Source organism: Octopus sinensis, linkage group LG10 (genome assembly GCF_006345805.1).
Source record: "Octopus sinensis linkage group LG10, ASM634580v1, whole genome shotgun sequence".
Taxonomy (NCBI): Eukaryota; Metazoa; Mollusca; class Cephalopoda; order Octopoda; family Octopodidae; genus Octopus; species Octopus sinensis.
The window spans coordinates 2,048,869-2,071,955 of NC_043006.1; the positions used below are offsets into that span (position 1 = coordinate 2,048,869).

At 38.2% G+C, this 23,087-nt stretch overlaps 1 protein-coding gene across 1 annotated transcript in view; it reads left to right on the forward strand.

Moving 5' to 3' along the window:
* LOC115216651 (probable cation-transporting ATPase 13A3) overlaps nucleotides 1-23,087 on the forward strand; it is a 171,944-nt gene that overhangs the window by 97,783 nt on the left and 51,074 nt on the right. The window contains exons 11-15 of the mRNA XM_029786142.2: nucleotides 13,311-13,442; nucleotides 15,327-15,500; nucleotides 15,945-16,090; nucleotides 20,024-20,224; nucleotides 21,818-21,879. Of these exons, the coding sequence (XP_029642002.1) occupies nucleotides 13,311-13,442; nucleotides 15,327-15,500; nucleotides 15,945-16,090; nucleotides 20,024-20,224; nucleotides 21,818-21,879 (715 nt within the window). The remainder of the gene's footprint in view (nucleotides 1-13,310; nucleotides 13,443-15,326; nucleotides 15,501-15,944; nucleotides 16,091-20,023; nucleotides 20,225-21,817; nucleotides 21,880-23,087) is intronic.

Sequence of the window (23,087 nt, forward strand, 5' to 3'; positions counted from 1 at the left end):
GATGGCTGGATAAGAAACTCTGCTTTCGCTAATTCAATAGCTCATCTGAAACTAAATATTCTTTGTCTCAGATGAGCTAACAAATCAACAAAATTTGTTGTTTTATTACTAAAGCATTATATCTGTGAAATATAATTATTTGTTCTACAGCTGTCTTTAACTCATAAAGAACCCATTTTAGCCATTTGGTCTCCCTTATCTTTGATTCAGAAATCTATGAGTGTGTGTGTGTTTGTGAAACTTTATACTAAAATTATTAATTTGCGCTTTAATTAGTTGCCCCTTTAAATATATTTATTACTTTATTATTTATCTTTCCTTAATGTTTTGTAACTAACAGTGTATCCCTACTGACTAGACATTTTTCTTTTAATGCTATTCATTTAGCGGTTTACTCAAAATAATCTAATTAATCCTACATATATTGGGACACATGACCCTTCTAACGACAATCAGTGCTAAGACCAAACTGGGTTGAATAAATTACATTTGCCTTTCATCCTAACAGGGTTAATTGGGTAAAGTACCAGTCAAGTACTGGGGTTCAACATCATCAGCTGCTCCCTGCTTTGAAATTTGCGACTTTGTATCTATATGTAAGAAATCATCATCATTATTACTATTATCATTATTATTATTATTATTATTATTATTACTACTACTACTACTACTATTACTATTATTAAGGTGGCAAGCTGGCAGAATCGTGAGCACACCAGGCTAAATACTTAATGACATTCTGTTCATCTTCACATTCTGAGTTCAAATTCTGGCAAGGCTGAGTTTACGTTTCATGCTTTTAGGGTGGATAAAATAAGTACCAGTTGAATACTGGGGTCAGTGTAATTGACTTAGCCCCTCCCCCACAATCACTGGCTTTGTGCCTATAGTAGAAAGGATCATCATCATCATCATCATCATTATTATTATTATTACCATCGTCATCATCATAGCAGAGACTGTTGTGTTGTGGTATGTTCATTATAAACTAATTTTCTGAACAGGTTTCAATCCTTACTTTGGACTATTTTGCTTACTGCCTGTTGTAAAACCATCAATGTCCCAATTTTATATTATAAATTTTAGTCTCTATGCTTAGTTTTAATTATTATTATTATTATTATTATTATTATTAGCATCATCATCCTTTTTATTATTGTCACAACTACTTCTAGTACTACTACTGCTATACTACTACTACTACTACTACTACTGAAATTTTTAGGGAAACTAAGAATTCTAATAATATTGAAAATAACAACAAAAACACGTCTAATATATCTCTTACCAGAATTCCACTGAAATCCACAGGAAGAATCCGAACTTGCAGGTCCGAGCTCATCCCCCGTGGATGGGCCACCTGGGTATGGAAGCGCGGTGGGGTTCTCGATATGAGTCTGTCAGTCGAGAGCCTGGCTGGCGACTAAGCAAGTCGGGACCCAGTACCCAGGGGTATAACTGGGTACATTGTCTTCTACAACCAAAGGCTCCTTAGAATCCTTAGAATGGTGAAAAACAAAGAGTAAAGCTAAAGTGTAAAGTGAACAAAGGTTCTTGGTTCTGGAATTGGTTAAAGTTTTTTGTTTCTTTCATTTCTTCCATAATTCTTCTTCCCTGCAAACAAATGGTGCTTAGATCACTAATGATTTGGCCAATAACTGTTTTGTCTATGTATATGTATATATTCCTGTCTATCTGTCAGTCTGTCTCTGTGCATGTATGTACACATACATGCACGTGTTCAGGTGTGTGTGTATATATATATATATATATATATATTATATATATATTTGTTTATGTGTGTATGTAAATACTCTTTATATATGTTCAAGCCAGTGGACTGTGGCTGTGCTGTAGCATGGCTTTGAAAATGTATCATGTAAGATACATACGTATTTACCTGCCTACGAACCACATGCACTCACACACCCACACCCTCTCTTTTGTACAAGCAATAACATCGAGAACTCAATGCAGCCTGGGAAACTGAAAGGAAAAACTAATAGTTAAAATATTATTTATTCAGTGTGAATACACACACACACGCACGCATGCACGCACGCACACATGTATAGTGCCAAAGATTGCAGCGTCACCATCAAAATACAGGACCAGATACTGCAACATCTTGGGTTTCAAGGGCCCACAGCTTTTCAATAACCTTCCAAAATGCCTGAGAGACCTGCATGGTGTGGATGTGTCTTTAAAACAAAACTGGATCTCTTCCTGTTGAGGGTTCCGGATGAGCCTACCTCACGGCAGGAAGCACAGATGAGGGCTGCGGCATCAAACTCCCTCATTCACCAAATGCCACATATCAGAGGATGTTCCAAATAATGGTGTAGCTCAGCCAACAGTGGTGCTCCAGCATGACCGCAGCTTGTCAGCGAAAACAGGTTAAAAGAATTTAAGGAGTCTATGAAGAGGATTCTTCTCTCCTTATTTCTTAATTCTCATCATTACCAATTTCAAATCTAGTAACACATCCATCTATTTTGACCTTATGAGAGACATTTTATTCCATGGCTCTGGCTACACCCAAGACACATTCATGGAAAACCCTAACATCACAGTTTTAACTCAAGAATGCATCTCCGGAACTGCATTTCATCTTCTTTCCTTTCCACCAACAAATATATCATCAGTTAAATATGCACCATTGAATGGATATGAACACACACACACACACACAAATATTTATACATATATACATATAGATCTTCATACAAAAATTACTATTTGGTAATCTTATAAATCAATGACACACTGAAACCATTTTGTCCACTTCCTGAAGTGGTTCCTCAGAAAATTCGGAAATCTTTCCTATCTCCTGTCAGTCTTCAGCTATTTTGATTGTTTTTTGTTTTCAAGTTGTTCTCTCTTTTGCTTGCCTGTTGCATTGTCAGGTAAGTAACGAGATAAGAGATTGTGTTGCATGTTTATTATCAAAGACACAGCAAAGTCTTCACTGTCATCGTCATCATTGTCGTCGTTGTTGTCGTCATCGACAGTCAACAGCAGAAGCAGAAACCTAATGCCAAGAAATGGCAGAAAGTCACAAGACACTTCAGTTGAGAAGCCAACTACTCATCTGATTATCCATCGTAACACTTGAATATTAACTGAGAATTATTTTTATCATACATGAGTGATACCCTCTGGATGGCATTTAATATGATGGGAGGTGACTGTTTTCTCAGAGTGAGGTGGGATTAGAAATTTGAATGCAAAATCTAAGAGTATGAAAAGGATACAAAGGGTTCACATATATAAATATATATAATTTAATTCCCCCCCCTAAAACTATGATAAAGCTCTTATAAATTTCTAGTTAGTGGTAATCATGTATAGTACTATCTCATCCTTTTTAGAAATCTTTGGAAAAACAAAAATCCCAAGAAAAAAAGTTACTCTAATTAATTTATTTAATTATGCACTATAAAGTGTTTTTGGATAATTGCAATTGTAATATAAGATATTTTCTTTTTTGGTAAATATATTTTTTCAATCTCTCTAAAAAGTAAAACAAATTGTTACACCACAAGACTTAATCTTTCCATGAGCAGAAAATATGGGTTCGCTCTAACTAGTTTCTAGTCTTTTAGACTGTCATCAGGGAAAGAATACCTATATTCCGCAGAAATATCAAAGTGTATAGTGCATTAATAATTAATTATGTTTTCCTTGTTTGCATCACTATCAGCATCTTTCTCATCATCATCATCATCACTATGTCCATCAGTACACCGTCTTGGTGGGAGGAGAATGTTAGATGCTTGGAAGTAGAACAATCACTCCTATTGAATGTAAACATTTTTCTGTGTTTAGTTTTGGTGTGGCACAATAAGAAAGAGTCAGGACTTTGTGACATCTGTGACACAATCTTCACACTTCTATTTTCTTTTTTAAAAACTTCAGTTTCCCATCTTCCTCACTTTTTAGTTCCATTTTAAATTTTCTCCCACTTAAGGCAATTAGATTTCCTGGCAGTAACTTGGACATGTCATGCTTTGAGAAACACCAGTTCTCTGTCTGTCCATGATACCATCCAGGGTACCCTCCTCTAGTTGTCTAGTTATTCACCACATTTCTTCAGTAAGCATGCTTTGCGCTTTTTGCATTACCACCACATACTTTTGATCAGTGTGTGTGTATGCGTGTGTGTGTGTGTGTACGTGGGTGTGTGTTCGTTGTTGTGGATGGAACAGTTGGAATTCTTTTGCAAAGCAAATACCAAATTTACCATTGTTTTGACTCTCAGTGGGAACTTAGCTTATGAATGCCATTGGAAAAGTTTCCATCATCACAGTTTATTTTCCCCTTCTATAAAGAGGAAATACCCACTTTTTCATGCTTGCATGGGTCAGATGGAATTCCTTGATTTTTCTGTGGTCAGTTGCTTTTCCCATCACTGACCCTCACTTGTTTCGAAGCAAGGTAATGTTTCCCAGTGACCAGACGTATGTTTCGTGGAAGACTTCAAAACAAACAACATCTCTTGTATGATAGTTATGCTCCTTTACAACCCTCACATGATGTCAAGACAAGGATGGACACACACACACACACACATCACAAGCTTCTTCCAATTTCTGTCTCTCCACTCACGAGGCTTTGGCCAGCTGAGCAGTGGGATTGAACCTATGACAACATGGTTGGGAAGCAAGCTTCTTAACCACACAGCCATGCCTGTATATGTAGACGAGAGGCAGGAACTCTGAAAATAGAAAGAAATATAAATTGTCAAAATTTCAAAGAAATTAATCTTCCATTCTTTGTAAACCAAAATGAAGCCTGTTTATGTTAGATCTTGAATAATATTTAAGACATGGAGCAGCAGAATTGGTAGAGCATCAGACAAAGTGACTTGCAGTGTTCAGTTATGGTGCCATATGACAGGAGTTCAAATCCTGCCAAGGTCAACTTTACCTTTCACTTTTCTAGGGCTCATAAAATAAAGTACCATTCATATATTAGGAGTGATTTGAGTAACCCCTTCTCGAAGATTTGTGGCCTGGTGCCAATATTTTGAATTAATATTTAGAACATGTTGCCAAGATATCCTTCATAACTCAAATTCTTGACTGCAGCTTATTTCTCGTACATTTTATTCTTGGAAATAACCTTTGGTGCACATAAAAACACCTACCTTGTAAAGGTGCACATATATGCATGTGTGCACTATTATATATTTGTTTGAACAAATATTCATACATCTAGCTTTAAATAAATACATTTTTAGTCATATGACCAATTCTGTACTTTCACTAGTTGTACTAGTTGACCTTCCTTTCATTAAAAAAAAAAAATTCATTAACCCTTTCATTACCAACCCGGCTGAAACCGGCTCTGGCTCTGAGTACAAATGTCTTGTTTTCTTAAGTTTTGAATTAAAATCTTCCACCAAACCTTAGTCACAATTTATGTTCCTAACACAAGCTTAATGATAACTAAGTTATTTTACTAAATTCTTTGTTATATTTCAAATTAATTGAAAGAAACACAGAGCATCTCAAAATAAATACAGAAACGAAAGGGTTAACCCTTATTATGCAAGTTTCTAGTGAAATAAAGAGGAACAAAGTGATGCCATAGGCAGTAAGAGCACCCATGAGATGAATTACTTGAAATGTTGAGAAGGATTAACAGTTGTAGCTGATTGCCTCTGTTACCGAGGCTAAACCCTAAATAACATTTGAGGCGATGATCTGAAAGCTCAGTAGCTAGAGTAAGAAGTGGGTGAGAAACGTTCAGAAAGCTTCTTACATCTGCTAGGAACTAAAAGATTTTCTCTTTTGCTTGCAATGAAGAGTAGATTGTATGATGCCTGTGGATGAAGTGTGATGTTTGATTATATTTCATGGTAATGAAACGTAAGCCTTGAATGTCTAGGACATGCACAAGGTGAGGAGAAATGAAGTGTGCATGCTCTTTGGATGTGTAGTGTTAGTGTGCATGACTGATGGAACACACATGAGTTGAGAGTATAAAACTGATTCTAAGAAGAATTGTATGTAGAGTGCAAGAGAAGAGAATGCATTGGTGCATATGTGTAATGTTTGAAGGATGTTAGGTAGGTAGGGAATTGGTATGCTATCCAAGTGGATGGAATCTGCAATTAAAAGTAAAGAATGAAGTCACAAGAATTATGAAAGGAAAAGAGCAATGTGAAAGTGGCAAAATTGTTGGGTCGAAGCCTTGAGTTGAGTCTATTCTGAGAGAAGTTAGTAATTAAGTGTACCATAGAAAGTTGTAGAAACCAGGTGAACATACATGCCAGATACTCTTCATACTCACCAGGAAATGGAATAGATTGACACTTTAGAACATGAAGTTTGTATCATAGAACCAAGGGTGATCTTAGGCTGGTTGGTTCCAAACAGGTTAAAGCTAAACCATCTAAAGATGGATGGTAAAGAAAGTGTGAAAGGAAAGTTGTAGGTAACAATGATGTTTAAAAAATGATTGAATAGAGACCTATAACATATCTTATAGACAACTTGGGAGTTTTTATTGGGAAACATCTACAGTGAGCCACAGATCATTAGGCAGGGAGGTTCGTGGTGTGGGGGTTGCAGTAGATATGTGAAGCTATGATTTTGATAATTCGAAAATAATAAAATAATAAAGAGGACCTATTAAATCAAGGAGCCCCAAAATTTAAAAGATAGATACAGACGCAAGGTAAAGGAAAGTCTAAGCGATTGATTGGTGTAGAAATTGGTTTGTGGTGAGGAGAGAGTGGATGTCAGCAATGAGTGAGCTGAGGAGAGGCAGTGGTGGCTACCAGTACAGAAGAAGAAGAAGAAGGAGACAGCAATTTTCTGTGAGATAACTGCTTCTCTCAGTTTAAGGGCGTCCCCATCAAGCTTGGGGGTTCCTGAGCCACGGCCCATATTGGTCCCTACATAAATCTGGCCCTGCCAGTAGGTCTGTGGATGTTGTAATGTTTCAACCAGACATGATGGAGTTTAGTATGATGTGGTAGATAGGGCCGTAAAACCTAAGCTCACATGTTTAGAGCGAATGGAAGAAGGTGCAGAACAAAGCTCAAAGTCACATAGATTTAGATTCTTTCCTTTTTTTCTTTACACCTTATCCTCCTCATCACTCCCTCATTTCTCATCTCTCCAGCTGAATTTTTCTCCCCTTTACTTTTGACCAGGGGTTTTCAACCTTTTTAATATCTGGGCCAAATCACAAACCTTGAAGAGGACTGCACCAAAACTGGAGCAAAATGAAAATCTATGGAGGGAATACCATCAAGAGCTGTTGGAAGGATGCTTGAGGGCCGCATGAGGCCCTGGCAGTCACTGTTCAGAACCACAGCTTTAAAACTATTATATTTGTACCCTATCCCCTCTTATGAATTCTTTCTCTCTCTACATCGAGGCTATCTTAGCTTTAGAATTTCCTGGGCAAAGCACAGTGACATGTTGTGTTTATTTATTGACAGTAAACCACGGCATAGATTAGCTTAGGGCCTCTTAGAACCACGGGTCTAGGTTATTAAACTTTCTTTTTAACATCTACCACCTCGTCTACATTATTTTCATGCCTTTTCCCTCACTTGGAACTCGTTATAATCGACAATACACAGTCATTACTTTGTCTCTTGTCCAGAATAAAAAGCGTCGGTCTAAGGGCGATAATTCACTTATGTTGTAAAAGAGTTATTCACCTTGATGGAAAATTAATTTTTTTGAATTTGTTTAAATTTTGAGAGAAAAATTTGATCTGAAACTATTGTAGGCATCAAATTCTTGGACCAGGTTATGAAAGTTATGGAAAATGTTGTAGCTTAATTAACTGGGAAGAGAAAAAAATTAGATGAGATACTGTTCGGTTTTGTATAATGAAGAGTTATTACTGATGTTATTTGTAGGTAAAGGAAAGTCTAAGCAATGGACAGGTGTAGGAATGGTTTATGGTGAGGAGAGTGTGGATGTCAGCAATGAAGGAGCTGAGGAGAGGCAGCGGTGGCTACCAGTACGGAAGAAGAAGAAGAAGAAGAGACAGCAATTTTCTGTGAGATAACCAAGAAACTGTAGATCGGAACTATGACAGATGCAAGAATATGGGGAAGCATTTCTGTAGCCATAGAAACTGAAAAGCTGACCTGGTTAGAAAGAGAGTGAGTAGGAAGTAAAAAGCAGATCTAGAAGAGAAACTAGATTATAAGTTTGTATGATGGGGTGAAGAACTGAAGCAGGAGGTTTGCTAGTGTCTTGTCTTGAAAGGATCAACAGTTCGAGGTATGGTGGATTGCAAAGCAGTGTGCTAAGGTGAATAGCGAGGTCGTTAAGGAATGGTGCGTTTGAAATGACTGGGGTTTATTGTTGTTTATTTCCATTGTAGCCGCTCCCACCTCATGCCCTGTCTTCTGTTACCCTTTACTGTCCCACCCTGGTACATTAATTACTCTGTAGCTTTCAATGTTAACTCTACAGGACTAGAAATAGCAAGAATAATTTCATAGCATTCACTGACACTTCCATGGTTTAGCCTTTCCAGCTCTTTCTTGACCCTTGTTGTGCAAGTAGGACATTTGAGTAGTGGGTGGGGGGTGGGGGTCATCATTTACTTTTCGTTAATTAGATTGACACTAGACTAATGTCATCTCGCATACTTGTCAAGCAGACTACTCAGAATGACACCTGGACAATAATCAGCGGAATGTCTATTAGTGGTCTCAATGTTTGTTAAGTCCAGAATGTTCAACAAGTCAACACAGCAACAATTACCAATGGAATTCTCTTCAATGGATCTAGAATTTGATTGATTTCCAATAATGTTTGATCTTCCTGACGAAGTTGTATCCTTAGTCTAGACAGAGCCATTTTGGTCATCTGGGTATCTAATGTGAACACAAGGAGGAATGGCATCTGTTAGTTTAACCTTATCAACTTTAGTCTCATATTTATCACCACAGTTGAACCATCTAATCAAAACCTCTCCGGTATTGGAAAGCAATCTTGGTAAAAACTTTCACTGGTAAGTGATGTGAAAGACAAATAATCTTTCATGCGGCATTGAGGCACCAGGTTTGTCACTGTGCAAATGAGAATTTTAGACAAACCATTCCATGCCTAATTATATGGATTGGTTCCCTTGTATTATTACATCGTTTCTCTGGCAGCTTTCTTCAATGAAGTGTAAGAGTTATTATTCTCCACAGTTCCATTGAACAGTTCTACATGACTGTTTCCTTCAGGATGGTGTGAAATTGTTTCAGTTTAAACAGTTTTATTGTTCTCCACAAAATGTACTGACATCTTGAAATAAAAACTAGGATCCTTGTTCTTAGTGAATTGAAATAAGAACACCAAACACAAAGAACATATTTTAAGGGCAGGGAATTCCAGCCAGGGTTCTTATATTTGAACATGCAAACACAAGGGGAAGCTTTTAGCCATCAAAAAGTGGTAAGAGTTAGAAGATGGTAGAGAACCTTTGAAGTGAAATGCTCAAATGGCTGTGGATACAATCGGTGTTTTAATTTTGATATATTCATGAAGTTTCTTAATTTTCTTTTTACATCTTCCAAAGAAAATGGCCAGTTCTTAGACCTGACATAGTGCTGTCTTCAAGTTAAAAAATTTCATGTAAATTTATGATTCTAGGAGAAGATATTATAGAAGAGCATCTGGTAAGCACATCAGCAGCTGTTACCTTTACCAGGTATGTGTTGTAGAATTGTAGAACGTTAATTCCATACAGCAGTGGAGGAGGTCTTGTCATTCTTCAATTTTTTTCTACTTTTGTGAATAAGATGACCTGTCAATCAGTGAGTAATGAGAACTAGTTTTGAAGTGAAAACGATTGCCATTTCCTTGCACTTTCTAGGATAGCTGTAGCTTCCTTTTCAATTGATGAGAGATTTTGTTCAGGGTCAGAGAGTATTATAAAGAAGAAAGCAACTGTGAAAGAGCAGACAAAATTGTAGTTGCAGAAGCATCACACCTGACATATCGGGGAATGTCAGGTAAGATAGGTGAGAGACATACAGAGAGAGGCATTAGCTGTTGATATTTTGAGTAGAGGAACATTAACTGGATGTCTTTTTTTTTTTGGCAATGGGAAAAAAATAGTATTTAGTTGGTGTTGAATTAATTCTAAGAAACGGAACAGCGTTTTAGAGGAGGAGTTAGTGAAAGATGTTTAGTATAACTCGACATATGATAACTGAAGGTTTCAATCTTTCTACATTATCATCATCATCGTTTAACGTCCGTTTTCCATGCTAGCATGGGTTGGACGGTTCAACCGGGTTCTGGGAAGCCAGATGGCTGCACCAGGCTCCAGTCTGATCTGGCAGTGTTTCTACAGCTGGATGCCCTTCCTAACGCCAACCACTCCGTGAGTGTAGTGGGTGCTTTTTACATGCCGCGGGCACAGATGCCAGTCAAGATGGTGCTGGCAATGGCCACGTTCAGATGGTGCTTTTTATGTGCCACCGGCACAGATATCACAACTACTATTTCCATTGATATTTATTTCGATGTTCATGTACTTGACTCAACAGGTCCCCTCAAGCACAGCGGGACGTTCTGAAATCCAAGGTACTTTGAATGGGCAGGGGCTATGCTGAACTGGTGCAGGAAGCAGCCCAGGTCTTTGCAGTCACAGCATATCTCCAGAGATCTCGGTCCTTCGTCATTGCCTCTGTGAGGCCCAACGCTCTGAGGTCATGCTTGACCACCTCATCTCATGTCTTCCTGGGTCTACCTCTCCACCTGATACCTTCAACTGTTTGGGAGCGGCACTTCTTCACACATCTCTCCTCATCCATCCGCAGTACATGACCATACCATCGCAAGCGTCGCTCTTGCACACCACATCTGATGCTTCTTATGTCCAGCATTTCTCTCCGAGAATTATTTTGTATCTAAAGTAAGAAATGAATGTTAAGATAGACATGAACTCATTTGATATCCTTGTCAACAATAGCATTATCCATCACTTTGAAAAGCAAAGCATAACTGAAATAAGGGTCCATCTGTTTGAAATGTGTGTTCTTACTGTCATTGAGAGGCAGAATGTGATGGTCTGCAGCTTTCAGATAAAGTTTATAGAATTTATTGAAGGAAATTAAATGTACAGGATCTTCAATTTTAGCAAATTAATAAGCATTAGAAATTAGTAGCAATTTATAATTTGTGGGTGGTCAATAACAAGGCATTCTTTACTACTGTTTTTTACTACTACTGTTGTGTTCACCAAGGAGGAAAACTGGGGTCTCGTAATACCATCTTCAAGCAATAGTTTAGGATTAATTGGTTTCAAATCATTGTATAGGTGGGGGGAAATACAAGAAACAATCATCACCATAGAAACCAGTTGAACAACAGTTCCAGAAAGGCCTGGAGAAGGGAAGATTACTGGTAAGCGTCTGCATCTATTTTAGCAGCTTCCAGAGAATGAGCTTGTGTATTACCTGTTACAAATTCAATGAAGAAACCTCAAAGACTTTTTGCCAAATATGGTCAGATGAAAATGGAAATCCATGCCTCTTAGTGCTTTTTTTTTTTACATGATACGTCAACCGTTACAGCCCAGAATTCACAATGTCCAACAAGGCTGTGTAGAATTGTGAGTTTAGATTCAATATCTTTACCTGAATGTTCTTTCCCTACTGCGGTTCCGATCTGCAACAAGTTACATTTTGTTTTTTTAATGAAGATACAAAGAAGCCATTGCAATATTATAAGTTGATGCAGTCTGGTTGAAGACTGCAGGTGGAAATAAAATGAATCCTTGGTTTTTTAGTTGAATCTTGAAAATTAACAACAAATCTTAGGAATGGAATTCTTCTGTGCATCCACACTGTGCTTGTATCTCAGGAAATGCCCCTCTCACAGTAATGCGAAGGAAAACTTTTTTTTTTCATTTTCATTGTTTTTTTCCCAAGTTCTAGCTAAATAAATTGTTGCAAAGCAGTTACTAAGATTAATTTTATTTTTGCTAAAATGTTCAAATTCAGTATTTGAAATATAAATGGGAATGTGTCAATTTTTATTGCAAATGGCTGTCTTCCAATTTTCAATCAAAGTATATCTAATGCTATCTGGACAGGAAGTGGTAATAAAGATTCCTTGGCAAAAATAGTAATAAACTCTCTTCCAACTTATTGGAAAGACACAGGATGCTATTTCGATTACCAATGAAAAGAAAATCTCCAGACACAGTCCATAATATATCATAGCAGAGGGTAATATAATTCTTGATCCATGGTTTCTGAAATGCAAAATGGAATACTCTGACTAGGATGACATGGAAGAAACCAGCGACAACAACAATATCAACAACAATATAGATCCAGCTGTAACAACATTGTAATAGACAACTAAACACCAACAAACATCCTGAACCGCAAAGACTGATGAACACTAGACTTTATGACTTACATCCACAGCAAGGATCAGATTCGAAACAACCCACCTGACTCCTGGATTGGATGCTATGCCATCATGCTGCCTGTTCACAACTGTTAATGATACTCACTTTGCTAACTCCAAAAAGATGAAATGTTAAAACCAATCACTGGAAGACATGAGCTGTAGAACTACAAGAGTGGTAATAGTTCTAGTGTTACAACTAAAAGGACTAAAGCTGTACCAATAGCAAGTTCATAACTCTCTGTACAAATATGATGTCTAAATGCTTAAAAGATATTAAATCTGTTACTAAACACAAAATTCAATGTTTCAATGTTTTCTTTTCTTCCAGACAAATTTTCAAAGTTTACCTGACATTTTCTGTTCGTTTTTATTAAAAATTTAGTTGTTGATATTTTATTATTTTGGGTTTAGTTGTGTAACAGTTGTTATTATTGTGAAGGGGTGAATCCTAGTGGTTAGGGTATTTGGCTTATGATCACAAGGCTCTGAGTTCAATTCCTGGATAAGGAGGCATGTTGTGTGTTGTTGAAGGAGGGCCTTGTGTTTCATGTTGCTCCAGTTTACCAGTTGTAACGAAAACCAGCTGGGTGTGGGAGCTGCTCTTTCTCCCACCCCCCTCCTTTCACTTCCAGAATGTTTCACTGGGGCAGGAGTGAGGGGTATGATCAGGTGCCTCTGACTTCTCAGAGAGCCAGAGACACCTAAAAGACAATTAGGGAAAGCATGGTATGTGCTGCCAAGTCACACTCACTCACGAGTGATGGCTGGCTGTTCTTTGTATCAATCCTCCTCTCCTTCTCCTCTTCCTCTTCTCTCTCTCTCTCTCACTCACTTTTCCTATCCTCTCCACTCCACTCCATCCGTATATGACTATAATGTGTTGTTACTTGCAAGATATGTTTTCTACAGACTTCATAGATATCCAGTCAGAAGACCTTGTCCCTGGTGACTTGATTGAAGTGCCTCGATCCGGCTGTTTAATGCAGTGTGATGCAGTATTAATCAGCGGCAACTGCATTGTTAATGAAAGTGTGTTAACAGGTATGCTCTTTTATTATATACAAATATATACACACACACACACACACACACATATATATATATATATATAAATTTTTAAAAAAACACCTTTTATCAATTCAATAATGAAAAATTAAATTATACCATCTAGAAAATTACATATTATAGAAATATTAAATATAAGATAAAACATAGACGATGATTAAGTAATATGCAAAATAATAAATAAAACGTATATATTTGGTAGAATAACGACACGTGTTTCGTGGCTGTATTTAAGAAATGATAATAGTAAAATAATAGTAGTTGTAGTAAAATCACTTCAATATATATTATTGTTATATATATTTATGTATATGTTGTGTGTGTTTGTGTGTTTATATTTTACTTTGTAATTTTTCCAAATGTAGAATTATGGAAAGAAGTTCCTAGCTGGTCACATGAACATTGTGACATGGAAGTCTGGAATAGAATATGATTGTACTGGGTGGGGTAACTGTGGCACTTGCACCAATGTGGTAGCCATGACCTCATTGTTATGTCAAGGACAATCCACCACTCTAGTGCTGATGCTGCTAGTACAATGGGTAAAGAGTAAGGCTGTTCTACGGCCTTTAGTCGTGTTGAGGCATGACACCTCTCTAGTGCTGGTGGCTCGAAAAGAAAAAAAAACACATGCACTGAGTAAAGGTGTTGGTGTTAAGGACATCAGGCTGTTGAAACCATGTAAAAAAAATGAATAATGAGATGTAGTCCTGCAGCTTTGTCTTGGCAAGCAGTGGAATACAGGCAAATTCACCATCAATTCACTGTGAAGAAAGTTCACCACGAGGAACGTTTAATGAGGAAATATATCCATAATATCTCACCATTAATAGTTAAAAACTATTTTATTGAGAGAAAAAATTGGTGAATCGATGACAGTGAACTTACCGGACATGGAGCAGTAACCCCCCCCCCCGGATATGTATTGAGTCTTACTGTGCCAACCCATTTTTCCCATGCCATGGATTGAACTGGTCCTGTGATGGTGGTCATGGTCATGGTAAGGGCAACAAGGATCACCACTGCTTCGTCAGATTTTAGTTTTTATCTTTATAGAAAAAAAGTACTCAATGAGTGTCAGAGCAAATCAGAGGATCGATACGCTTGAAATTGAAAATCGAAATAACAGCCCTCATGTAGGTTCATGCATAAATACATGTAGGAAAATGACAGCCTGACATAAAGAAACTAAGGAATGTTCAGTTTCTGGTTCCCAACCGCTACTGGATTACCAGGATGTACGTATGCATGTACATCATCATCATCATCATCGTCATCAACATCATCATTTTATGCCTGTTTTACACTCTGGTGCAGGATCCGGTGGTCAGAAAACTATATCCAGTGTTTCAGATTTTACAAGGTTTCTATAGCTGGATGCCCTTATTAACACCAACCATTTCATATAGAATTACATATATATATATATATATATATATATATAGATATACTCGTATAAATAATATACTGTGTCATGCAAAAGCAAGAATCTCAATATTGTTGGAAATAGAGAACATTATTTATTGACCGATACAGTTATGGAGACTTTCATACAAGACTTTGAGTTTCTGTGTCAATGATAAGATAAACAGTGCACTTCTTTAGCTGTCGCAAGTTCAGTGGATCTGTTGTAGAAGACACTTGCCCAGTACTGTATGATAGAACCGATCCTGAAGTCACATGGTTGGGAAACAGACCTCTTAACCACACAGCCATGCCTGCCCCTCTAACACACACACACGCACTAATTACCAACACTTTTAACTAAAAATATATATTTAATATTCCCTGTTATACTCTGCAGCTTTATAATTGTTATTTATATATGTATATACGTATTTTCTTTCAATTTCATCTCAGGTGAAAGTGTGCCTGTCTTAAAGACTCCTCTTCCATATCCAATCCAAGCCCATAGTACTAATGAAAAGTTCAAGATGGACGATCACTCTCGCCATGTGTTATTCTGTGGTACGAGGGTCATACAGACCAGGTATTATGAGAATCAAAGAGTCCAAGCTGTCATTCTACGGACAGGTGAGAGCCAATTGTTATATTTTCGTGTTTGTGCAGTTCATTCCTCTTCCTTTCTCTTTATTTATTTATTTTATAGTCTATCTTTTTACAATTACCAATTCTGTTGCCAGGCAACGTCACTCGTTCGTAGCCCAGAGTTACTGCCCTTGCACTGTATTTTTACCTTAGAAAAAAACCCATAATTTTGTTTTCCACTCCTTCCCTCCCTCCCTCCCTCCAGTGCCATTTTACCAGAGATAATCCTAATCCAAGCGGGCACACCTGACAACCATGTAGCTATCAGATTTATGGGAAACTCTTCGTTATTTCATTTGTATGATGACTATAAAACTATCTAGTCCCACTATGTTTATATACTGAATGTCCCCTTTTTTTGTTTGTGGCTGTGAACAACAACCAATCACAGAGATATAATTATTGTTAACGTTTTTCTCTTTCCTCCAGGGTTCTCAACTACCAAAGGAGAATTAACTCGATCCATTCTATTCCCAAAACCTATAGACATAAACCTCACCAAGGATACGTATATATTTATTTTAATCTTAAGCATTCTTGCTTTCATGGAATTTATCTACACAATTGTGATTATGGTAAGTTCTTTGGTTCGTGTGGTTATTACTGCTGTTTTATAATAACTCACCATGTAGACACACACACACGCATGCACACGCATGCACGGACACACAGACACACGCAATGCACCTATGCACAAGATACTTTTCCACTAATGAGGGTGAATTTGGTAGATGGAAACTGAAAGAAGCCTTCCATACACACACATCTATGTGTGTGTTTGTGTCTTTGTTTGTTCCTCCACCATCGCTTGACAACCAATGTTGGTGTGTTTATATCCTTGTAACTTAGCACTTTGGTAAAAGAAACTGATAGAATAAGTACTGGGTTTACAAAGAATAGGTCTTGGGGTTCAGTCCTTTGACTAAAACCCTTTAAGGCAGTGCTCCAGCATGGCCACGATCAAATGACTGAAACAAGTAAAAGAATATATATATTTTACTTTTACCTTTACTTGTTTCAGTCATTTGATTGTGGCCATGCTGGAGCACTGCCTTTTAGTCGAACAAATTGACCCCAAAACTTATAAACTTATTCTTTGTAAGCCTAGTACTTATTCTATCGGTCTCTTTTGCCAAACTGCTAAGTTATGGGGACATAAGCACACCAACATTGGTTGTCAGCCGATAGTGGGCATACAAACACGGACACACAAATATATATATACATATATATATATATGTATGCATATGTATGTATGTATATATATATATATATATTCCCTTTAATTCGATCTCCACCATTCACTATCATTTCTTCCCCTGACTTACAGCGATGTCCATAAGCAAGCTAAGATTTATCCCTTCTTTTTCATACATGCATACATTTGTCTACCGTTTAAATGTTTTGAACTTATAACCACCAATCTGCTTTGCTTTCCTTTTCTTTCTACATGCCACCCTAAAAACATCGCCATTCCCGCCCGTTTCTCTAAAGTTCAACCTTCGCATATTCCCTTTAATTCGATCTCCACCATTCACTATCATTTCTTCCCCTGACTTACAGCGATGTCCATAAGCAAGCTAAGATTTATCCCTTCTTTTTCATACATACATACATTTGTCTACCGTTTAAATGTTTTGAACTTATAACCACCAATCTGCTTTGCTTTCCTTTTCTTTCTACATGCCACCCTAAAAACATCGCCATTCCCGCCCGTTTCTCTAAAGTTCAACCTTCGCATATTCCCGGTGCACCCGCCCTTGCCCACCCCCACCACCAATACCGGATATCTCTATATTTTTGTTCCATCTATACCGGATGTCGCTTCTCCCACCACCATTATAGGTGTCTACTCTTCGAACGCCCCTCTTCAACACGCTATTTCACCATGCATTACCCCTCTCTTGATATCCTACGTTCTACTTGCCTAGAACCTGTCATCATTTCTCTGAACCACCCTTCCCCACTGGTGCTCCCCTATATATTTCTGCACCCCCCCCCCCACATAAAAAGCACCATCCGAACGTGGCCGATGCCAGACCCCTCTGGCACCTGTGCAGGTGGCACGTAAAAAACACCCACTACACTCGCGGAGTGGTTGGCGTTAGGAAGGGCATCCAGCTGTAGAAACACTGCCAGACTAGACTGGAGCCTGGGGCAGTCCCGAGCTCCCCAGACCCCGGTCGAAACCGTCCAACCCGTGCTAGCGCGGAAAACGGACGTTAAACGATGATGATGATGATGATGATGATGATATATGTATGCATATGTATGTATGTATATATATATATATATGTATGCATATGTATGTATGTATGTATATATATATATATATATATATATGTATGCATATGTATGTATATATATATGTATACATATATATATATCTATGTATGTATACATATATATATATCTATGTATGTATATATATATATATATATATAGGGGAGATTTAACAAAAGACGAAGACGGGTAGTGTAGACAACAAACAGATGTATTAGTATAACACTCAGGATGTGAAAAAGTCTTTAACATTTCGAGCCTATGCTCTTCCACAGAAAGGAACACAGAAAGAAACAGGGAGAGAGAATAAAAAAGGTTTAGTGGCTAGCAATCTATCATGGTGAATGCTGGACAGAGGGGTCACGCAGGAGAGCTAGGAAGAAGGGGAGATAGTAAAGTAGTGGTGATCTCAAAATGAAGGTGTGCTTGCGTATGTATAAGAGAGCATGTATGTGTGTGTGGAAGATGGCTGGTGACCTTGACGTGTAGGTGTGTGGATGTGAGGCTGGGAAGTGGTCAGTGCTAGTGTGTGCATAGTGGTGTGATGTGGTGTGGTATGGTGGTGTGTAGTGTAGTGGTGTGTAGTATGGTGTGATGGTGTTGGGATGTGGAGGAGGAGAGAATGGGGAAAGCATGGGTGGGGTATGTGGGAGTGGGTGTAAGGAATGGGATGGATAGGGAAGGTGGGGTTGGATTGCGTAGGGGTGGGGTTACAGGAGGGGGGTGATGATGAAGGGAGAAGGCGGGTAGGAGTGAAGAGAAGAGAGGAGGAAAGTAGAAGTGAAGAGGAGTTGGAGCAAGAGAGAGAGGTGGGTGGGAGGAAGTAGGTGTGAGAGGGAGATGTATATATATGTATGTATGTATGTATGTACATGTGTTGGCTGAGCGGTTCACGGAACACCTCCGTGACATCCGCCTTGCCAACGACATACCGGTCTCATGCCATTTCCGCTCCACCGGTCACTCCTTGCAACACCTGTCTGTGTTTGGTTTGTCCTTGCACAGAGGCCATCCGGATTCCCGTTTGCGCCGTGAACAGGAATTAATCTTCTCTCTTCGCTCTTTTACGCCATTTGGTCTCAACTCTCCCCCTCCTCATCTAACCCCCCTCTCCCCCTCCTCATCTAACCTCCCCCCGACCCCTACTTCTCTTCAGTCCTTCATCCTTTCACCCCTACTCCTCTTCCTTCTTTCTCTCTGTCTCCCTCTCCCCTCCTCTTCTTCCTTCTCCCCCTTCTCTCCCCTCCTCTTCTCCCCTTTCCTTCTCCCTCCTCACCCTCATCTCATCTCCCCCTCCCCCCTCATCTCTCTCCCCCTTGCCTCCCCCTCTTCCCCTCATCTCCTCTCTCTACACTACACCATATGACTTTACACATCACATCATATATACATACACACGTCCAGACCTCTCATACGCACTACATACTCTCTCATACACACACACACTCTTATGTTGGGGCGAGGTCATTTGACCCTGTTATCTCCCCTAATTTCGCTCTTGCGTCTCACGTTTGATCTTTGACTTCTGGCCGAAATCAGATTGCCATGTTGATTTGCTAGCTCCTACATGCATTTTTTTTCTCTCCTTGTTTCTCTCCGTGTTTCTTTCTGTTGAAGAGCACAGGCTCGAAACGTAAAAGACTTGTTCTATTTCTATTCCTGAGCGCCACACTAATACAATTGTTTATTTGTACTCCACCTGCCTTCGTCTTTTGTTTATTTTCATAAAGCTTCCCGTTATATATATATACGTATGTATATGTATGAATGTATGTATATGTATATATATATATATACACTTATATATATATATATATACACACGTATGTATATATATGAATGTATGTATATATATGAATGTATGTATATATATATGTATATGTATACATATGTATGTATATGTATACATATGTATGTATATGTATACATATGTATGTATATATATATATATGTATGTATATATATATGTATGTATATATGTATGTATGTATGTATGTATGTATGTATATATATGTATGTATATTACAAGAACTAGCTATTGCAATATACAAGAATTTGCCATTGTGTGAAAGAGAAACGACTGTGCTGGTAAGGACATGTGATGCAGATCTATACATGAAGGGTGGTGGTTGGCTGATCGTTACATGAGATACTTAACTCTGTTCCTATTTATTTTGAGGATGAAATATTTAAAAAAATTTCTTTTATTTTATGTCTATTTAAAGATTCAAAATGGTGTCCCTGGTGGCCTTATTGCCATACGAGCCCTTGATTTAATAACAATTGCTATACCCCCAGCTTTACCAGCAGCTCTCACTGTCGGCACAGTGTTTGCACAAGCAAGACTGAAAAAAGCCTCCGTCTACTGTATTTCACCTTCCAATATCAATATTTGTGGGAACCTTGATGTCATATGCTTTGACAAGGTAAGAAATATTTATTAACCAAATCTTTATATTTGATGTTTCGACAATTTTTACTAGTATCAACAATGCATTGAGTACCCTGATATGATTTTAGGGTGGGTGGGATTAAGGTTGAAGATGTGTAGATATTAGCATTGAAGTCCATAAAAGACTGAAAATGAATTCCATAGCATTATAGTTACGTTCTTAGTTCAAATCCCGCCGAGGTCAACTTTGCCTTTCATCCTTTCGAGGTCGATAAATAAAGTACCAGTTTCGCACTGGGATCGATGTAATCGACTTAATACCTTTGTTTGTCCCCTCTATGTTTAGCCCCTTGTGGTTAGTAAAGAAATAGGTATTTTGTCTGCCGTTACGTTCTGAGTTCAAATTCTGCCGAGGTCAACTTTGCCTTTCATCCTTTTGGGGTCGATAAATAAAGTACCAGTTATGCACTGGGGTCGATGTAATTGACTTAATACCTTTGTCTGTCCTTGTTTGTGCCCTCTATGTTTAGCCCCTTGTGGGCAATAGAGAAAAATGAATTCCATAGCATTGTAGTTCTGGATCTTCTTTTCTTCTCTAACTGTTGATGGAGGCAGTTGATAACACTGTGACACGTGTGCTTTGGGGCATTTAACCCTGTGCCATTTAAACCAGTTATATCCAGCCAAAATCTCCCACCTGTTTTCTTTTCAAACCAACCAGATCTGTCTTCTCACACCTACCCTACATTGTCATTTTAAAAATTAACAACCGCATCATCAAAATCTCAAAGCCATAAGTTAATGCATGACTAATTCAAAACAGTATGACTCTATAAGCATTACATTTGACAAAGTGGTAGATGAACAATTCGTCGAGAGACAATTGGCTGAAAGGACAATTGATTAATCGAACAATTTGCCGAAAAGACAATATGTTGACGTTTTTTAGAAACAAGGTAAAAATTATGAAAAAGTTTCATGAGACTTACAAATAAATACAATTTATTTATAAAAAGATATTACATACAATACAACATATGAAGAAAGCACAAAAAGTTTTGTTAGTCTTACAAATAGAAATATAGAGGTCACATACAATTATGGGCACATGCCCTTAATTAATTGCCTTGAATCATCATCATCATCATCGTTTAATGTCTGCTTTCCATGCTAGCATGGGTTGGACGATTTGACTGAGGGCTGGCGAACCAGATGGCTGCACCAGGCTTCAATCTTGATCTGGGAGAGTTTCTGCAGCTGGATGCCCTTCCTAATGCCAACCACTCCGTGAGTGTAGTGGGTGTTTTTTACGTGCCAGACGGGGCTGGCAAACGGCCACGGTCGGATGGTGCTTTTTATGTGCCACCGACACGGGGGCCAGGCGAGGCTGACAACATCATTGTTAATAACCTAGACATCTTTCTCTTGCTGTTGCTGACCCTCAGATATAGATAAACCAAAAATTGTGCCTATTGAAAATAAGAACCACTTGTTGGTTGTATTGATATATTTCCATCTTTTATCTTTTATTTGTTCCAATCACTTGACTATCCTTGCATTTGATTGTCTCAAAAATATAAAACATGTCCAAACCAAACACTTTCTAATTGAATTTTCTTCTTTTCAGACTGGGACTCTCACAGAAGATGGACTCAACTTAAGATGTGTTGTTCCTTGCCAGAACAATGTGTAAGCTCTTTCTTTCATCATTTTACTTCAGCTTTTCTGTGTTGGCTTGGGTTAGATGGCTTCTTTGTTAAGACCAAGAGAATTATAGTAGGTTAAAAACTGCACCCTCATTAACACCTACCAGCATATTAAATTCATCATTAAGCTCATTGTTAACTCCAGTTCTGCTGACAGTACGTTCCGCAAGTCATTCATCTGTCTCTAGATTCTATTCTAGTGCCCATCAGAGCATAGAGCCTGATATCCTGTCAAAAGCCTTTTCTAGGTTTAAAAATGCTATACAAATGGTATACAAATGGTATACAATAGGTATACATAGTGGTTTCCTTTCGGCTAAGAACTTCTCCTGTAGTTGCTTCATTAAGATAAAGACATGTGGTTCCACATTCTATCAACATCATTTTTACATCTCCTTTCATGTTTGCACGCATTTGAAGAGTCTCAAATTGTCTTAGCCTTTTTTTTTATATGCCTTGTCACTTGGCAAACAGAGCAATAGAAATAAAGCCACCATGCTTTCTATTGGTCTACTTTCACTATTGGAGACCCCAAGCACTTTGTGATGTGGACTTTGTGCCAAAGGCATTAAAATAGTTTTTCACAACAATACCAAAGTGTTCCCTTTATCTTTGACCATTTTTTGTATTTAGCATTACTACTCTCCAAGATGGGTTGCCCATGCTGCAGTGTCTGTATTTTCTCCATTTTTTACCTTCCAATTTTTTATTTCTTGCAAATATATACATATATATTTGCAAGGAGTGGCTGTGTGGTAACTAGCTTGCTAACCAACCACATGGTTCTGGGTTCAGTCCCACTGCGTGGCATCTTGGGCAAGTATCTTCTGCTATAGCCCCGCGCCGACCAATGCCTTGTGAGTGGATTTGGTAGACGGAAACTGAAAGAAGCCTGTCGTATATATGTATATATATGTATATATGTGTGTTTGTGTGTGTGTGTGTGTTTGTCCCCCTAGCATTGCTTGACAACCGATGCTGGTGTGTTTACGTCCCCGTCACTTAGCGGTTCGGCAAAAGAGACCGATAGAATAAGTACTGGGCTTACAAAGAATAAGTCCCGGGGTCGAATTGCTCGACTAAAGGCGGTGCTCCAGCATGGCCGCAGTCAAATGACTGAAACAAGTAAAAGAGTAAAAGAGAGAGTATATATAAATGACTTGTAATGTTATAGGGCATTTCAAAGGCAGT